Source organism: Cherax quadricarinatus, chromosome 27, assembly GCF_038502225.1.
Source record: "Cherax quadricarinatus isolate ZL_2023a chromosome 27, ASM3850222v1, whole genome shotgun sequence".
NCBI classification, from domain to species: Eukaryota; Metazoa; Arthropoda; class Malacostraca; order Decapoda; family Parastacidae; genus Cherax; species Cherax quadricarinatus.
Window position 1 is genome coordinate 29,728,098 of NC_091318.1, and position 17,500 is coordinate 29,745,597.

A 17,500-nucleotide genomic window follows, 5' to 3' on the forward strand; every position below is an offset into this window, starting at 1 on the left:
TAGACTGGAGGCGGGTCCAAGAGCTGGAACTCGCCCCATATAAATTCAACCACACAAACATACACACACACACACACACACACACACACACACACACACACACACACACAAGAAGGCGTTTGACACAGTTCCACACAAGAGATTGGTGCAAAAACTGGAGGACCAAGCAGGGATAACAGGGAAGGCACTACAATGGATCAGGGAATACTTGTCAGGAAGACAGCAGCGAGTCATGGTACGTGGCGAGGTGTCAGAGTGGGCACCTGTGACCAGCGGGGTCCCGCAGGGGTCAGTCCTAGGACCAGTGCTGTTTCTGGAATTTGTGAACGACATGACGGAAGGAATAGACTCTGAGGTGTCCCTGTTTGCAGATGACGTGAAGTTGATGAGAAGAATTCACTCGATCGAACACCAGGCAGAACTACAAAGGGATCTGGACAGGCTGCAGACCTGGTCCAGCAATTGGCTCCTGGAGTTCAATCCCACCAAGTGCAAAGTCATGAAGATTGGGGAAGGGAAAAGAAGACCGCAGAAGGAGCACAGTCTAGGGGGGCCAGAGACTACAAACCTCACTCAAGGAAAAAGATCTTGGGGTGAGTATAACACCAGGCACATCTCCTGAAGCGCACATCAACCAAATAACTGCTGCAGCATATGGGCGCCTAGCAAACCTCAGAACAGCATTCCGACATCTTAATAAGGAATCGTTCAGGACCCTGTACACCGTGTACGTTAGGCCCATATTGGAGTATGCGGCACCAGTCTGGAACCCACACCTAGCCAAGCACGTAAAGAAACTAGAGAAAGTGCAAAGGTTTGCAACAAGACTAGTCCCAGAGCTAAGAGGTATGTCCTACGAGGAGAGGTTAAGGGAAATCAACCTGACGACACTGGAGGACAGGAGAGATAGGGGGGACATGATAACGACATACAAAATACTGAGAGGAATTGACAAGGTGGACAAAGACAGGATGTTCCAGAGATAGAACACAGTAACAAGGGGACACAGTTGGAATTTGAAGACGCAGATGAATCACAGGGATGTTAGGATGTATTTCTTCAGCCACAGAGTAATCAGTAAGTGGAATAGTTTGGGAAGCGATGTAGTGGAGGCAGGATCCATACATAGCTTTAAGCAGTGGTATGATAAAGCTCACGGCTCAGGGAGAGTGACCTAGTAGCGATCAGTGAAGAGGCGGGGCCCAGGAGCTCGGACTCGACCCCACAACCTCAACTAGGTGAGTACAACTAGGTGAGTACACACACACACACACACACACACACACCTGATCCAGCAATTGGCTCTTGGAGTTCAATCCCACCAAGTGCAAAGTCATGAAGATTGGGGAAGGGCAAAGAAGACCGCAGACGGAGTACAGTCTAGGGGGGCCAGAGACTACAAACCTCAATCAAGGAAAAAGTTCTTGGGGTGAGTATAACACCAGGCACATCTCCTGAAGCGCACATCAACCAAATAACTGCTGCAGCATATGGGCGCCTAGCAAACCTCAGAACAGCATTCCGACACCTCAATAAGGAATCGTTCAGGACCCTGTACACCGTGTACGTTAGGCCCATATTGGAGTATACGGCACCAGTTTGGAACCCACACCTAGCCAAGCACATAAAGAAACTAGAGATTGTGCAAAGGTTTGCAACAAGACTAGTCCCAGAGCTAAGAGGTATGTCCTACGAGGAGAGGTTAAGGGAAATCAACCTGACGACACTGGAGGACAGGAGAGATAGGAGGGACATGATAACGACATACAAAACACTAAGAGGAATTGACAAGGTGGACAAAGACAGGATGTTCCAGAGATGGGACATAGCAACAAGGGGACACAGTTGGAAGTTGAAGACACAGATGAATCACAGAGATGTTAGGAAGTATTTCTTCAGCCACTGAGTAGTCAGGAAGTGGAATAGTTTGGGAAGCGATGTAGTGGAGGCAGGATCCATACATAGCTTTAAGCAGAGGTATGATAAAGCTCACGGTTCAGGGAGAGTGACCTAGTAGCGATCAGTGAAGAGGCGGGGCCAGGAGCTTGGACTCGACCCCTGCAACCTCAACTAGGTGAGTACAACTAGGTGAGTACACACACACACACACACACACACACACACACACACACACACACACACACACACACACACACACACACACACACACACACACACACACACACACACACACACACACACACACACACACACACACACACACACACACACACACGGACAGACCAGGAATATTATTGTGAAAAGAACATGACGCAAGTAGCCAAAGTCAACAATAGATACATCATTATTCTGAGGTAGAGGAGAGGAAAGAGAAGACAGGAGACGGAAGAGTGGTAGGAGAGAGTAACGTGTCTGCGTATATATATATATATATATATATATATATATATATATATATTATATATATATATATATACATATATATATTATATATATATATATAAATGTATATATTGTATATATATATATATATATATATATATATATAAAAATATATATAATATCTATATATATATATATATGCAATAAAATCACAATAAACAGTAAACACAACAACCACTGTGAAAAAATAATGAAATTCCAAGCTCATTCGTGATTTCTTACATTATCAAGGACTCGTAATAATAACAGAACAGCAGAAGTCTATATAAGGCTGAGATATCACCTCAGGGTCATGTCTGACATTACACCCACCCGCATCATAATGGGACGAGTGAAATGTCAGAAGTGACCGTGAGGGTGATATATCACCCTTATATAGCCTTCTACTGTTCTATCATCATTATATCAGGGCCTTGATAATGTGAGAAATCACGAAAGCGCTTGGAATTTCACTATTTTTCACAGTGATTGTTGTTGTACTCACCTAGTTGTGGTTGCAGGGATCGATTTATAGCTCCTGGTCCAGCCTCTTCACTGGTCGCTACTGGGTCACTCTCCCTGAACCATGAGCCTATCATACCCCTTCTTAAAGCTGTGTATGGATCCTGCCTCCACTACATCGCTTCCCAAACTATTCCACTTCCTGACTTCATTGTGACTGAAGAAATACTTCCTATCATCCCTTTGATTCATCTGAGTCTTCAACTTGAAATTGTGACCTCTTGTTTCTGTGTCCCATCTCTGGAACATCCCGTCTTTGTCCACCTTGTCTATTCCGCGCAGTATTTTATATGTCGTTATCATGTCTCCTCTGACCCTCCTGTCCTCCAGTGTCGTCAGTCCAATTTCCCTTAACTTTTCTTCGTAGGACAGTCCCTTTAGCTCTGGGACTAGTCTTGTTGCAAACCTTTGCGCTTTCTCTAATTCCTTGATGTGCTTGACCAGGTGTGGATTCCAAACTGGTGCTGCATACTCCAGTATGGGCCTGACGTAAATGGTGTACAGAGTCTTGAACGATTCCTTACTGAGGTATCGGAACGCTATCCTTAGGTTTGCCAGGCGCCCGTATGCTGCAGCAGTTATCTGATTGATGTGCGCCTCTGGAGATGTGCTCGGTGTTATACTCACCCCCAGATCTTTTTCCTTGAGTGAGGTTTGCAGTCTTTGGCCATCTAAACTATATTGTGTCTGGGGTCTTCTTTGCCCTTCCCCAATCTTCATGACTTTGCATTTGGCAGGGTTAAACTCAAGGAGCCAGTTGCTGGACCAGGCTTGTAGCCTGTCCAGGTCTCATTGTAGTCCTGCCTGATCCTCGACCGATTTGAGTCTTCTCATTAACTTCACATCATCTGCAAACAAGGACACTTCTGAGTCTATCCCTTCCGTTATGTCATTCACATATACCAAAAACAGCACAGGTCCTAGGACTGACCCCTGTGGAACCTCGCTTGTCACAGGCGCCCACTCTGACACTTCGTCAAGTACCATGACCCGTTGTTGCCTCCCTGTCAGGCATTCTCTGATCCATTGCAGTGCCTTTCATGTTATGTGTGCCTGATCCTGTAGCTTTTGCAGTAACCTCTTGTGAGGAACTGTGTCGAAGGCCTTCTTGCAGTCTAAGAAAATGCAGTCAATCGACCCCTATCTCTCTTGTCTTACTTCTGTCACCTTGTCATAAAACTCCAGTAAGTTTGTGACACAGGATTTTCCTTCCCTGAAACCGTGCTTGTTGTCGATTATACACTTGTTCCTTTCCAGGTGCTCAACAACTCTCCTCCTGATGATCTTCTCCATGACTTTGCATACTATATACGTTAGTGACACATTTCTGTAGTTTAATGCTTCATGTCTGTCTCCTTTTTTAGAAACTGGGACTATGTTTGCCATCTTCCATACCTCAGGGAGTTGCCCAGTTTCAATGGATGTGTTGAAGAACTTTGTTAATGGCACACACAGCATCTCTGTTCCCTCTCTAGGGACCCATGGAAAGATGTTGTCTGGTCCCACCGCCTTTGAGGTGTCAAGTTCACATAGCAGCTTCTTCACCTCCTCCTTGGTTATGTGCACCTCATCCAGCCCTTGTTGGTGTACCTCCCTGTTCTGATTTCCTAGAGTCCTACTGGTTTCCACTGTAAATACTTCTTTAAATCTCATGTTGAGCTCCTCACATACCTCTCGATTGTTTCTTGTGAACTCCCCATCATCCTTCCTCAGTCTGATTACCTGGTCCTTGACTGTTGTTTTTCCTCCTGATGTGGCTATACAACAGCTTCGGGTCAGACTTGACTTTCGATGCTATGTCATTTTCATATTGTCGCTGAGCCTCCCTTCTTATCTGTGCATATTCGTTTCTGGCTCTCCGGCTAATCTCTTTATTTTCCTGAGTTCTTTGTCTTATATACCTTTTCCATTCTCTAGTATACCTAGTTTTTGCCTCCCTACACCTTTAGGTGAACCAAGGACTCGTTCTGTGTGTGTGTGTGTGTGTGTGTGTGTGTGTGTGTGTGTGTGTGTGTGTGTGTGTGTGTGTGTGTGTGTGTGTGTGTGTGTGTGTGTGTGTATGAGTGTGAGTGTGTGTGAGAGTGTGTGTATGTGTGTGTGTGTGTGTGTGTGTGTGTGTGTGTGTGTGTGTGTGTGTGTGTGTGTGTGTGTGTATGTGTGTGTGTGTGTGTGTGTGTGTGTGTGTGTGTGTGTGTATGAGTGTGAGTGTGTGTGAGAGTGTGTGTATGTGTGTGTGTGTGTGTGTGTGTGTGTGTGTGTGTGTGTGTGTGTGTGTGTGTGTGTGTGTGTGTGTGTGTGTGTGTGTGTGTATGAGTGTGTGTGTGAGTGTGAGTGTGTGTATGTGTGTGACCAAGTTGTAGAAATCTTAAGTCTGGGGTTGAGATGCTCGGTGTTTCTTAAAGGGTAATCTAGAGACACCATCTGTGATTCATTTTCCTTCCAGGATGCTGACACTGGCTGGATCTTGCTTCAATCAGGGCAGCTGCAATTGTTTCTATCTCTCGTGGACGTCCTCTGCGTCCTGTAACAATCTTGATCTTTGTCCCGTTGTCCAGTGTTGCTGATGTTTGAGGTACTGGGACAAGGCAGAGGTCAGCTGCCTGTACCTCACAGAGCTTTCCTGCTCCATAAACCAACTAGGTTTATGGAGCAGGTCACAGTCCCTGGCGAGGGAGTTGCTATCTCTCGTGGCTGATCCTCAGTCATTGATTTCTTATTTTTTTGAGAAGCATCTGACAATTTTGTTAGGAGAAAACTGTGTTGGTTACTTGTTCGCTCTTCTCGTGTTTATCAAAGAGGAATGTTATTATTGATTTATATTTTCTGTTTTAGTCTTTTGAGTCGCTGGAGTAAGTCTTAAGTAGTTTTTGTCAGCATTAAGTGCCCCAACTGACTGGTTGAAACTCTTTAAGTCTAAATACAGCTCGTTTAAATCACGTGATTGCAAAAAAAAAAAAAAAAATTACGTAGAAAACATCATAAAAGACGAGTGTCTCATGCAAAGAGTACGTAACCTTTATTCTGCGCATGTACACACCCTCAGTGGAAGACTATCTCCCCCAGCCAGCGAACCAGGTGCTAAGGGTTGATGATGGGGCCCCGTCGTTCAATCAGTACCCAGGTTCCAACCAATGAGAAGATGGCTTTGGCAATCGCAGAGGTGTTGTGGGTACCACACACCTGTCTGCCATTGTCATTCCCATTCTAGAGCTGGTTGAAGCACGGTCTGCTCTCTAGTGGCTTCTGTTCTGCCTTGCTTACCGTGGAGTGCACTAATACCTATTGTTGTACATCGTGTATATAGTGTACATAATTCTGTTCTTACTTGGTGAAGGATAATACAAGTCAAAAGTTTTTCTGCTGTGTTTATTTTGCTCCCTTTACACCCAGGATAACAGGCCTTCGGGACTCCTGGGTTGTAATAACGAGGCTTCATGAAAGAAAATAATACCACCATTAAAAAGAAGAACACCTGTCTAAGACGCTGTATTAGACAGGTGGCTTAGACGACGCTCTCTCTCATAGAGGTGACAACCTCGATGAATATTGGAGTGGGGGCTTTCCCCCTCAACCTCTTCCTCCATACCTCCTTCCCTCCTTTCCTTCCTTCCTTCCCTCCTTCTCTCTCCCAGGCTAATTGCTCCACCACTTGAGCATTCCATTGGAGAAGTCGCCTGCAGTTGCTGGAAACCCGGGTCCATCACAGTAGTCAGGTGGTGTTTGGAATACTACAGAGGTCCCTGACCCCGGCCCCTCTCTACACTCCTCTCTAACCTGTAGTAGTGACCGTCACCATACCGATGATGATAATGATGATGATGATGATGATGATATTAAAAAAATTAAAATAATAATAAAAACAATGATAATAATTACAATAAGAACTACTACTAGTAAAAATAGTAATAATAATAATAATAATAATAATAACAATAATAATATTTACCTGGAGTTTACCTGGAGAGAGTTCCGGGGGTCAACGCCCCCGCGGCCCAGTCTGTGACAAGGCCTCCTGGTGGATCAGAGCCTGATCAACCAGGCTGTTGCTGCTGGCTGCACGCAAACCAACGTACGAGCCACAGCCCGGCTGATCAGGAACTGACTTTAGGTGCTTGTCCAGTGCCAGCTTGAAGACTGCCAGGGGTCTGTTGGTAATCCCCCTTATGTGTGCTGGGAGGCAGTTGAACAGTCTCGGGCCCCTGACACTTATTGTATGGTCTCTTAACGTGCTAGTGACACCCCTGCTTTTCATTGGGGGGATGTTGCATCGTCTGCCAAGTCTTTTGCTTTCGTAGTGAGTGATTTTCGTGTGCAAGTTCGGTACTAGTCCCTCTAGGATTTTCCAGGTGTATATAATCATGTATCTCTCCCGCCTGCGTTCCAGGGAATACAGGTTTAGAAACCTCAAGCGCTCCCAATAATTGAGGTGTTTTATCTCCGTTATGCGCGCCGTGAAAGTTCTCTGTACATTTTCTAGGTCGGCAATTTCACCTGCCTTGAAAGGTGCTGTTAGTGTGCAGCAATATTCCAGCCTAGATAGAACAAGTGACCTGAAGAGTGTCATCATGGGCTTGGCCTCCCTAGTTTTGAAGGTTCTCATTATCCATCCTGTCATTTTTCTAGCAGATGCGATTGATACAATGTTATGGTCCTTGAAGTTGAGATCCTCCGACATGATCACTCCCAGGTCTTTGACGTTGGTGTTTCGCTCTATTTTGTGGCCAGAATTTGTTTTGTACTCTGATGAAGAGTAATAATAATTATTGACAATAATAATAATAATGGTAATAATAATAATCATTAAAAGCAGTTACAATATAAAAATAATAATCATTCAATATTTGATTTCAGTTATCGGTGCAGATGAAGGGAAGGAGAAGCTGCGTTGTCATGGAAACCCAACTGATTCTTCCCAGAAGTCTTCAATATGCTTGGAGTTCACTCACCGCCACCAGCACCACCACTACCACCACCTGCAGCACCACCGGCACCTGTAGCACCACCAGCACCGTCACCGACAGTAGTAGCAACAGTGCTAACAGCATCAGCAAGGAGCACCGCCAGCAGCCTCACCAGTAGCCAAAGCATCAGAAACAACAACTCCAGAAGTAGCACCACCAGTAATACCAGCAACAGCACCACCAACACCACCTAAAGCATCAGAAAGGAGCACCACCACCACCACTTGTGTCCTCAGGAGCAGCAGCAGCAGCAAAGGAAGCAACAATAACGCACACAGCACCACCAGTAGCACCACCACCACCACCACCACCACCGCCAGCACCACCGTTACCAGCAGCAACATAACTAAGTAACACAGGATTCCTGAAAGACTTCAGGAGGCCACAAAAGAAAGTTAACGCATTGTAAAGGATTCTCGCAGCTAAGAACCGTGGTTCCAGGAACGGAGAAGAACCGAACAGCGCCCAAGAACCCGGAACACCGAGTACCGGAGAACTCTCGTCCCTCAGAACACAATGTTCTGCTGTTACCCTTACTATCTAGTTCTCGAAATAGAGTAAGTTCAATAACTAAACTCTGGAGGTCTATTGTGCCCAAGAACTAAGCTTCAGAGGTCTGTTGTCTCCAGTAATTAAGTTCTACTGGTCTGTAGTTGTTAAGAAAGAAGTTCTAGGAAGCTCGAACTAGGACTAAGAGTCTAGAACACTGTATAAGAAGACCTAAGAATCTAGAACACTGTATAGAAGAACTAAGAGTCTAGAATACTTAAAGAAGAACTAAGAGTCTAGAACACTTAAAGAAGAACTAAGAGTCTAGAACACTTAAAGAAGAACTAAGAGTCTAGAACACTTAAAGAAGAACTAAGAGTCTAGAACACTTAAAGAAGAACTAAGAGTCTAGAACACTGAATAAGAGTCTGGATTACTCTTCAGTGCTCTCAGTCCTCAGAGGAAAGCTTCGAGAGTTTGCATCCCAACCACCACCAGTCAATCACCACCAGTCAACCATCACCAGTCAACCACCACCAGTCAACCACCACCAGTCAACCACCACCAGTCAACCACCACCAGTCAACCACCACCAGTCAACCACCACCAGTCAACCACCACCAGTCACCCACCACCAGTCAACCATCACCAATCAACCACCACCAATCAACCACCACCACCAGTCAACCACCACCAGTTAACCACCACCAGTCAACCGTCACCAGTCAACCACCACCAGTCAACAAGCATCAGTCAACCACCACCAGTCAACCACCACCAGTCAACCAGCATCAGTCAACCATCACCAGTCAACTATCACCAGTCAACCACCACCAGTCAACAAGCACCAGTCAACCAGCATCAGTCAACCAGCACCAGTCAACCAGCACCAGTCAACTAGCACCAGTCAACCAGAACCAGTCAATCAGCACCAGGCAACCAGCACCAGTCAACCAGCACCAATCAACCATCACCAATCAACTAGCACCAGTCAACCAGCACCAGCCAACCAGCACCAGTCAACTAGCACCAGTCAACCATCACCAGTCAACCAGCACCAGTCAATCAGCACCAGTCAACCAGCACCAGTCAACCAGCACCAGTCAACCAGCACCAGTCAACCAGCACCAGTTAACTACCACCAGTCAACCATCAACAGTCAATCATCACCAGTCAACCAGCACCAGTCAACCAGCACCAGTCAACCAGCACCAGTCAACCAGCACCAGTTAACTACCACCAGTCAACCACCACCAGTCAACCTTCACCAATCAACCAGCACCAGTCAACCAGCACCAGTCAACCTTCACCAGTTAACCACCACCATCTTATCACCATCCATCACCCACCAACCACCATCCACCAACCACCAACTAACCACCCTACACCCACCTCTCTCAACCATGTACACCCAAGAAGTCAACACAACCACAACCACCACCTCCACCACAATCTCCGACTACTACCCCACCAACTACCCCCCGTCTTACTACGACTACTACTATCAAAACACGACCTCCTGCCTCACCAACGACACCAGCCAGCCCTGCTACGACTACGAGGTACCTACTTTCCGTCACTCCCTGTCAGTGACGGTACTCTACTGCGTCTCCTACGTTCTGGTCTCCGTTATGGGCGTCGTAGGCAACAGTTTCGTTGTAGCAGTGGTCATGCGGGCACCACGCATGCGCACGGTCACCAACGTCTTCATAGCTAATCTGGCTGTGGCAGATCTATTGGTCAACATCATAGTTATGCCCACCACTCTCATTGGCCATCTGTTGAACGGTGAGTCGTTCTGTTGAACGGTAAGTCATGTCTATTGCTGTTGTTGGCCATTTGTCGAAGATTTAGTCATGTCAACAACATTTATTAAGAGAGAGAGAGAGAGAGAGAGAGAGAGAGAGAGAGAGAGAGAGAGAGAGAGAGAGACAGACAGACAGACAGACAGACAGAAAGAGAGACAGAGAGAGAGAGAATAGAGAGAATATTTGCGATTATGAAGAGGAGCAAGAGGAAAGAATTATAGGAAAGAAAGAAAACTCCCATAAAACAATGATAAAGTTACCCATATGAACCAGCCCAAAAATTAAGAAAACGTGGAATCGAGCATTTACAGAAAATGGGAACCAGGTTGCCCAAAACATGTAAGCCCGAAAACTGAATCTAAATAACTGAGATATCTTATTTTTCACACACCGGCATCTCCATTCTTTCTCACTTTCTCTTTCTCTCAGGACAGGAGATATTTTTCTAAATTCCTCCACCGAGTTATCTCTCAAAGGTATCTAAATCATTATCTCTTTTTCCACATAATTTTTTTAAATGGATAAAGATAAAAAAATAGATTATATATATATATATATATATATATATATATATATATATATATATATATATATATATATATATATATATATATATATATATATATATATATATATATATATTCTCACATTTCTTTAATAAGAGAAAATAGGAAGAGCCACGAGGCATATCGCTTTTCTTTTGTTATCTCCTTGTCTCTCTTCTTTTTATCTCTCTCTTTTCTCTCTCTCCTTCTCTCTTCCCTCTCATGTCTGGACACCGGACATAAATCTTCCATTTTTCTATCTTCTTTTTCTTCCTCGCTTCCGTTATCTTTTCTCATTCGTTTATTACTTCTAGCTTCTCACACCTCCACTCCAACATTCATACACATTTCGATGTGCATCTCTCAGTGTATATACACCGAGATGTTCATCTCTCAGTGTATATACACCGAGATGTTCATCTCTCAGTGTATATATACTGAGATGTTCATCTCTCAGTGTATATACACTGAGATGTTCATCTCTCAGTGTATATACACTGAGATGTTCATCTCTCAGTGTATATACACCGAGATGTTCATCTCTCAGTGTATATACACCGAGATGTTCATCTCTCAGTGTATATACACTGAGATGTTCAGTTCTTAAGAAGTGAATATAATTTTTCACTATGGTATTAAAATATTCACGACTGTTGATGTACAGTTGACAACCAGACTCATTAACCATCGTGTAGTAGACACGACTTAAACCAAATAAATTAATAAGCAACACACACACACACACACACACACACACACACACACACACACACACACACACACACACACACACACACACACACACACACACACACACACACACACACACACACACACACACACACACACACACACACACACACACACACACACACACACACACACACACATACACACACACACACACACACACACACACACACAGTTCCACACAAGAGATTGGTGCAAAAACTGGAGGACCAAGCAGGGATAACAGGGAAGGCACTACAATGGATCAGGGAATACTTGTCAGGAAGACAGCAGCGAGTCATGGTACGTGGCGAGGTGTCAGAGTGGGCACCTGTGACCAGCGGGGTCCCGCAGGGGTCAGTCCTAGGACCAGTGCTGTTTCTGGTATTTGTGAACGACATGACGGAAGGAATAGACTCTGAGGTGTCCCTGTTTGCAGATGACGTGAAGTTGATGAGAAGAATTCACTCGATCGAAGACCAGGCAGAACTACAAAGGGATCTGGACAGGCTGCAGACCTGGTCCAGCAATTGGCTCCTGGAGTTCAATCCCACCAAGTGCAAAGTCATGAAGATTGGGGAAGGGCAAAGAAGACCGCAGACGGAGTACAGTCTAGGGGGCCAGAGACTACAAACCTCACTCAAGGAAAAAGATCTTGGGGTGAGTATAACACCAGGCACATCTCCTGAAGCGCACATCAACCAAATAACTGCTGCAGCATATGGGCGCCTGGCAAACCTCAGAACAGCATTCCGACATCTTAATAAGGAATCATTCAGGACCCTGTACACCGTGTACGTTAGGCCCATATTGGAGTATGCGGCACCAGTTTGGAACCCACACCTAGCCAAGCACGTGAAGAAACTAGAGAAAGTGCAAAGGTTTGCAACAAGACTAGTCCCAGAGCTAAGAGGTATGTCCTACGAGGAGAGGTTAAGGGAAATCAACCTGACGACACTGGAGGACAGGAGAGATAGGGGGGACATGATAACGACATACAAAATACTGAGAGGAATTGACAAGGTGGACAAAGACAGGATGTTCCAGAGATTGGACACAGTAACAAGGGGACACAGTTGGAAGCTGAAGACACAGATGAATCACAGGGATGTTAGGAAGTATTTCTTCAGCCACAGAGTAGTCAGTAAGTGGAATAGTTTGGGAAGCGATGTAGTGGAGGCAGGATCCATACATAGCTTTAAGCAGAGGTATGATAAAGCTCACGGCTCAGGGAGAGTGACCTAGTAGCGATCAGTGAAGAGGCGGGGCCAGGAACTCGGACTCGACCCCCGCAACCTCAACTAGGTGAGTACACACACACACACACACACACACACACACACACACACACACGTTGTGTGCAAGCTATAATAGTGGTGACATCAATAACATTGAAGCGAGTTTAATTAGCAAGCAAAGTCTGGCAGTGAATGCAATCACTGGATAGTGTGGGCCGCTGAGTCAACATTCCTGGATTATTCCAGCACTCACTGAGGGTCACAACTGCTTGCTGGATCATTAACATTGGATTACTAATGATGATGGATATACTTGACGCTCCTGTGAGTGAATTAAGAGGCAAGTAAATCCTCCCTTCCACCCCCCGTCTTCTAATATGCTCATTTCCCCCTATAATCTACCTTGACCATAATTACTATCACATTAGCTTTGTCTGTTTGGTAAGGTGAAGTCCAGGATCTTTCCTTAATTCATGGTAGAACTTAACAAATCTGAGCGAAGCTCAAACCTCTACAACACAATTGTCATCAAAGATTTGTTAAGTTATACCATGAATTAAGGAAAGATCCTGGACTTCACCTTACCAAACAGACAAAGCTAATGTGATAGTAATTATGGTCAAGGTAGATTATAGTGGGAAAATGAACAAGTTATTAGAGAACCTGGGTACTTACGTGGCCTTTAAAGAGCAGCGGTGAGTGTAGTGTGTGTGCTTATCTCTACGTGGTTACAGTGGTTGGATCTTGGCTCCTGGCCCCTCTCTCAACTTACAGCTTGACAGATTCACTCTGTATTACACTCGTGTGTCCTATCGTACCTTCTCTTAAAACTATGTATGAAGTCTGCGAGGTTATTCCACTGTGTGTGTGTGTGTGTGCGTGTGTGTGTGTGTGTGTGTGTGTGTGTGTGTGTGTGTGTGTGTGTGTGTGTGTGTGTGTGTGTGTGTGTGTACTTACCTAATTATGGTTGCAGGGGTCGATTCATAGCTCCTGGCCACGCCTCTTCACTGGTCGCTCCTAGGTCCACTCTCTTCCTGCTCCAAGAGCTTTATCATAGCTGTGTGTGTGTGTGTGTGTGTGTGTGTGTGTGTGTGTGTGTGTGTGTGTGTGTGTGTGTGTGTGTGTGTGTGTGTGTGTGTCAGTGATACAGAGGGTAATGGAGATTTTCATGGTAGGTGAAAGAGACAGAAATAAGATTGACTGAGCTTAAGTTCGCTATACCAAGATCAAAGGTGTCAGCTCAAGCGTTGATGACTGCCACTGTGATTTAATGAAGCTGAGGACTCCAGGGTAAAATGTGAAGCCTGAGAGCCCTTCCCTGAAGCATTGTGAAGTCTGAGAGCCCATCCCTGAAGCATTGTGAAGTCTGAGAGCCCTTCCCTGAAGCACTGTGAAGTCTGAGAGCCCATCCCTGAAGCACTGTGAAGTCTGAGAGGCCTTTCCTGAAGCATTGTGAAGTCTGAGAACCCTTCCCTGAAGCATTGTGAAGTCTGAGAGGCCTTTCCTGAAGCATTGTGAAGTCTGAGAGGCCTTTCCTGAAGCATTGTGAAGCCTGAGAGCCCTTCCCTGAAGCATTGTGAAGCCTGAGAGCCCTTCCCTGAAGCATTGTGAAGTCTGAGAGGCCTTTCCTGAAGTATTGTGAAGCCTGAGAGCCCTTCCCTGAAGCATTTTGAAGTCTGAGAGGCCTTTCCTGAAGTATTGTGAAGCCTGAGAGCCCTTCCCTGAAGCATTGTGAAGCCTGAGAGCCCTTCCCTGAAGCATTTTGAAGTCTGAGAGGCCTTTCCTGAAGTATTGTGAAGCCTGAGAGCCCTTCCCTGAAGCATTGTGAAGTCTGAGAGCCCATCCCTGAAGCATTGTGAAGCCTGAGAGTTCTGAAGCATTGTGAAGCCTGAGAGCCCTTCCCTGAAGCATTTTGAAGTCTGAGAGGCCTTTCCTGAAGTATTGTGAAGCCTGAGAGCCCTTTCCTGAAGTATTGTGAAGCCTGAGAGCCCTTTCCTGAAGTATTGTGAAGCCTGAGAGCCCTTTCCTGAAGCATTGTGAAGCCTGAGAGCCCTTCCCTGAAGCATTGTGAAGCCTGAGAGCCCTTCCCTGAAGCATTGTGAAGTCTGAGAGCCCATCCCTGAAGCATTATGATCCCTGGGAGATATTCCCTGAAGCACCACTGTGAAGCATGGAAGCCCTTCCCTGAAGCTTTGAAATTGGAGCTTGGAATAACTGCTTCAAACAAGTCCATCAATCTATGATACTGTGAAAGTTAATGTAATCTATTTGTTTTTAAATCTGATGTAAAGACATCCGGGCACAGCAGAGGCTGATTGATCACTGCTTCAACCATCACAGGTCAGCAGGGCATCTCTTATCTGAAGAATAAAATACCGCTAACTAACACCAGGGAAATAGTGAGCTAACTGGAATTTTTTTTACACAGGGTTTGACAAGGTTAAGGATCCCTAGCTTTATTGACAAGCTAAGAGCTGTTACCTACATCAGCTTATTTGAAAGCATTTTTATTGTTATGAGACATACAAGTACGGGACAGGATGAAGTTGGAGCCATCTGTGGGCCAGCATTTTCATTTGATTAACTGACGTTATCTCATTGACATCATTATGCTGTACGAATGTGTTCCATAGTCGAGTCATCCTGGGTATGTATGATCTCAGATGGAGTGATGTTCTGGAGAAAGGTACAGCCAGAGTGAAGTTACTGCTTTCTGCCCGTCTTGTGGTATAGAAGCTTGCTTCACGTCCTCGAAGTGGATCCAAGTGTGGTACTTTGACAATATTGGCCTTGTACATAACAGTAAGGCCACCCACATCACTCCTGTGTTGAAGGCTCTGTTGAAATGACAGATCTATCCAGGATTGGTCCAGGCGAGAGATGAGACATCTTCCTCTGTTCGCTACTCTGTCAAGCAGTCGCAGATGAGAGGGGGGGGGCAGGTAAACCAAGAAAGTGGAGCATACTCAAGGTGTGAGCGTAACTGTGCCTCGTACAGAATCTTCCAACCCTACTGTCAAGCAGATGTGAGATACGGCGAAGTGCTGTAAGCTTCCTGGCTGCCTTGTTTGCAAGATTTACAACGTGGTTCTTCATGGTCAGTTTGGAGTCAAATTTCATCCCAAGGATATCAACTTCTTCCCCAGGTGCCAACACCCTCCCATTCATCCTTACTACTGCACCGGCATTACCATCATGGTGCCTAGAGACCATCATCATTTGTGTTTTCTCAGGTGCGAATGTTACTTGCCATCTATTTCCCTAAGCTGATATAGCTCTCAGCTGGTGATTGATGTAGCTTAGAGCAGCTGGCATTTCTTCTCTTGGATAAGTGAATGTCAGTGTACAGTCGTCTGCATATGCATGTGATTCTGGGATGAGATGAAGAAGGTCGTTGAAGTAGACATTCCATAACAATGGACCCAGCACGCTTCCTTGTGGAACACTTGCCCCAATAGGATGTCTTGGTGATTCCGTTCGATTGAGAACAACCCTTAGAGATCTACCATGAAAGTAATCACTGAGGAGACATAGTGTAGAGCCTGCAATTCCCAGAGCCTGCAGTTTTGCTAAGAGGCCCTGGTGCCACACCCGGTCGAAAGCTACCACACAGCTGACTTTGAATTTATCCAGTGACTGGTACCACTTAGTGGAGAGGTTTAACAGCAGATCAGCAGCAGAGTAACCTTTCCTGAAGCCATATTGACGGTCAGAAAGTAGTGAGTGGTAGTCAAAAAACTCTGTCATTTGTCTTGAGATTATTGTCTCAAGGATCTTACCAGTGATTGACAGGAGTGACACCGGTCTGTAGTTGCTGATTTCTGCTCTGCTCTTCTATTTGTGAACAGGGACTACATATGCCTCTTTCCACAGAGAAGGCCATTTACACTGTACTAGCCAGTGTTGAAAAGATGCGATTTAGAGGTGCTGCTAGCTGGTCTGCACATCTCAGCAATCTTGGGCTCAGCTTGTCTGGGCCCACAGCCTTTTCTTGGTCAGGCTATTTAAGAAGGAAATGCACCTTCTTCTGCCTTATTGTCACCACTGACAGTTTTGACACAGTTCTTGCAGCTAGCCAAGGGGGGTCCCTTGCTGGACCAGGAACTTGCATTTTGGTAGCAAAGTGTTTGGCAAAAAGGTTCGCTTTCTCTTGACTACTAGTAGAGGTGGTCCTATCCTGTCGATTTAGAGGTGGAATAAGTTCATCAGGCAGATAACCTTGTCTGTCCTTGACCAGGGACAACCAGGTTTTGGAGCCTACCCTACCTGATGCTAACTTTCTTTTAGTGTCCACCTCCCATTTAGCAATGACCCACTTTTGAACGTCACCCATATGCCTACAGGCTTGCTCGTGCAAGTTCCTGTTATAGGTGGTAGGATGTCTCTTATACCTTCGCCATGCTTTGTACTTAGCAGTAGCAGCCTCTCTACAACGAAAGCCAAACCAAGGCTGATCTGTAGGCTTCGTCACATATTGCCGGTGAGGAATGTGTTCTTGTTGTAGATTAAGGATGTGTCCAGTGAAGGCTTTCACTTGGTTGTCAAAATCCCCTTGGAGAAGAGCATTCCAGTCGGTGGTGGCGAGCTCAGAGCAAAGGGCTGGCCAATTACCTCTTTCCCATAGTCAGGCTCTCTCTCTCTCTCTCTCTCTCTCTCTCTCTCTCTCTCTCTCTCTCTCTCTCTCTCTCTCTCTCTCTCTCTCTCTCTCTCTCTCTCTCTCTCTCTCTCTCTCCCTCTCTCTCTCTCACTCTCTCTCTCCCTCTCTGTCTCTCACTCTCTCTCTCTCTCTTTTTTTTTTTACACAGGGTTTGACAAGGTTAAGGATC

The 17,500-nt window shown here is 45.5% G+C and overlaps 1 protein-coding gene across 1 annotated transcript in view; it reads left to right on the plus strand.

Annotated features, from left to right (window-relative positions):
- Positions 1-9,063: 9,063 nt before the first annotated feature.
- Positions 9,064-17,500, plus strand: part of LOC128691170 (neuropeptide SIFamide receptor-like) — a 59,032-nt gene continuing 50,595 nt past the window's right edge. Inside the window, exon 1 of the mRNA XM_053780017.2 lies at positions 9,064-10,142. Within this exon, the coding sequence (XP_053635992.1) occupies positions 9,758-10,142 (385 nt within the window). The 5' untranslated portion in view covers positions 9,064-9,757. The remainder of the gene's footprint in view (positions 10,143-17,500) is intronic.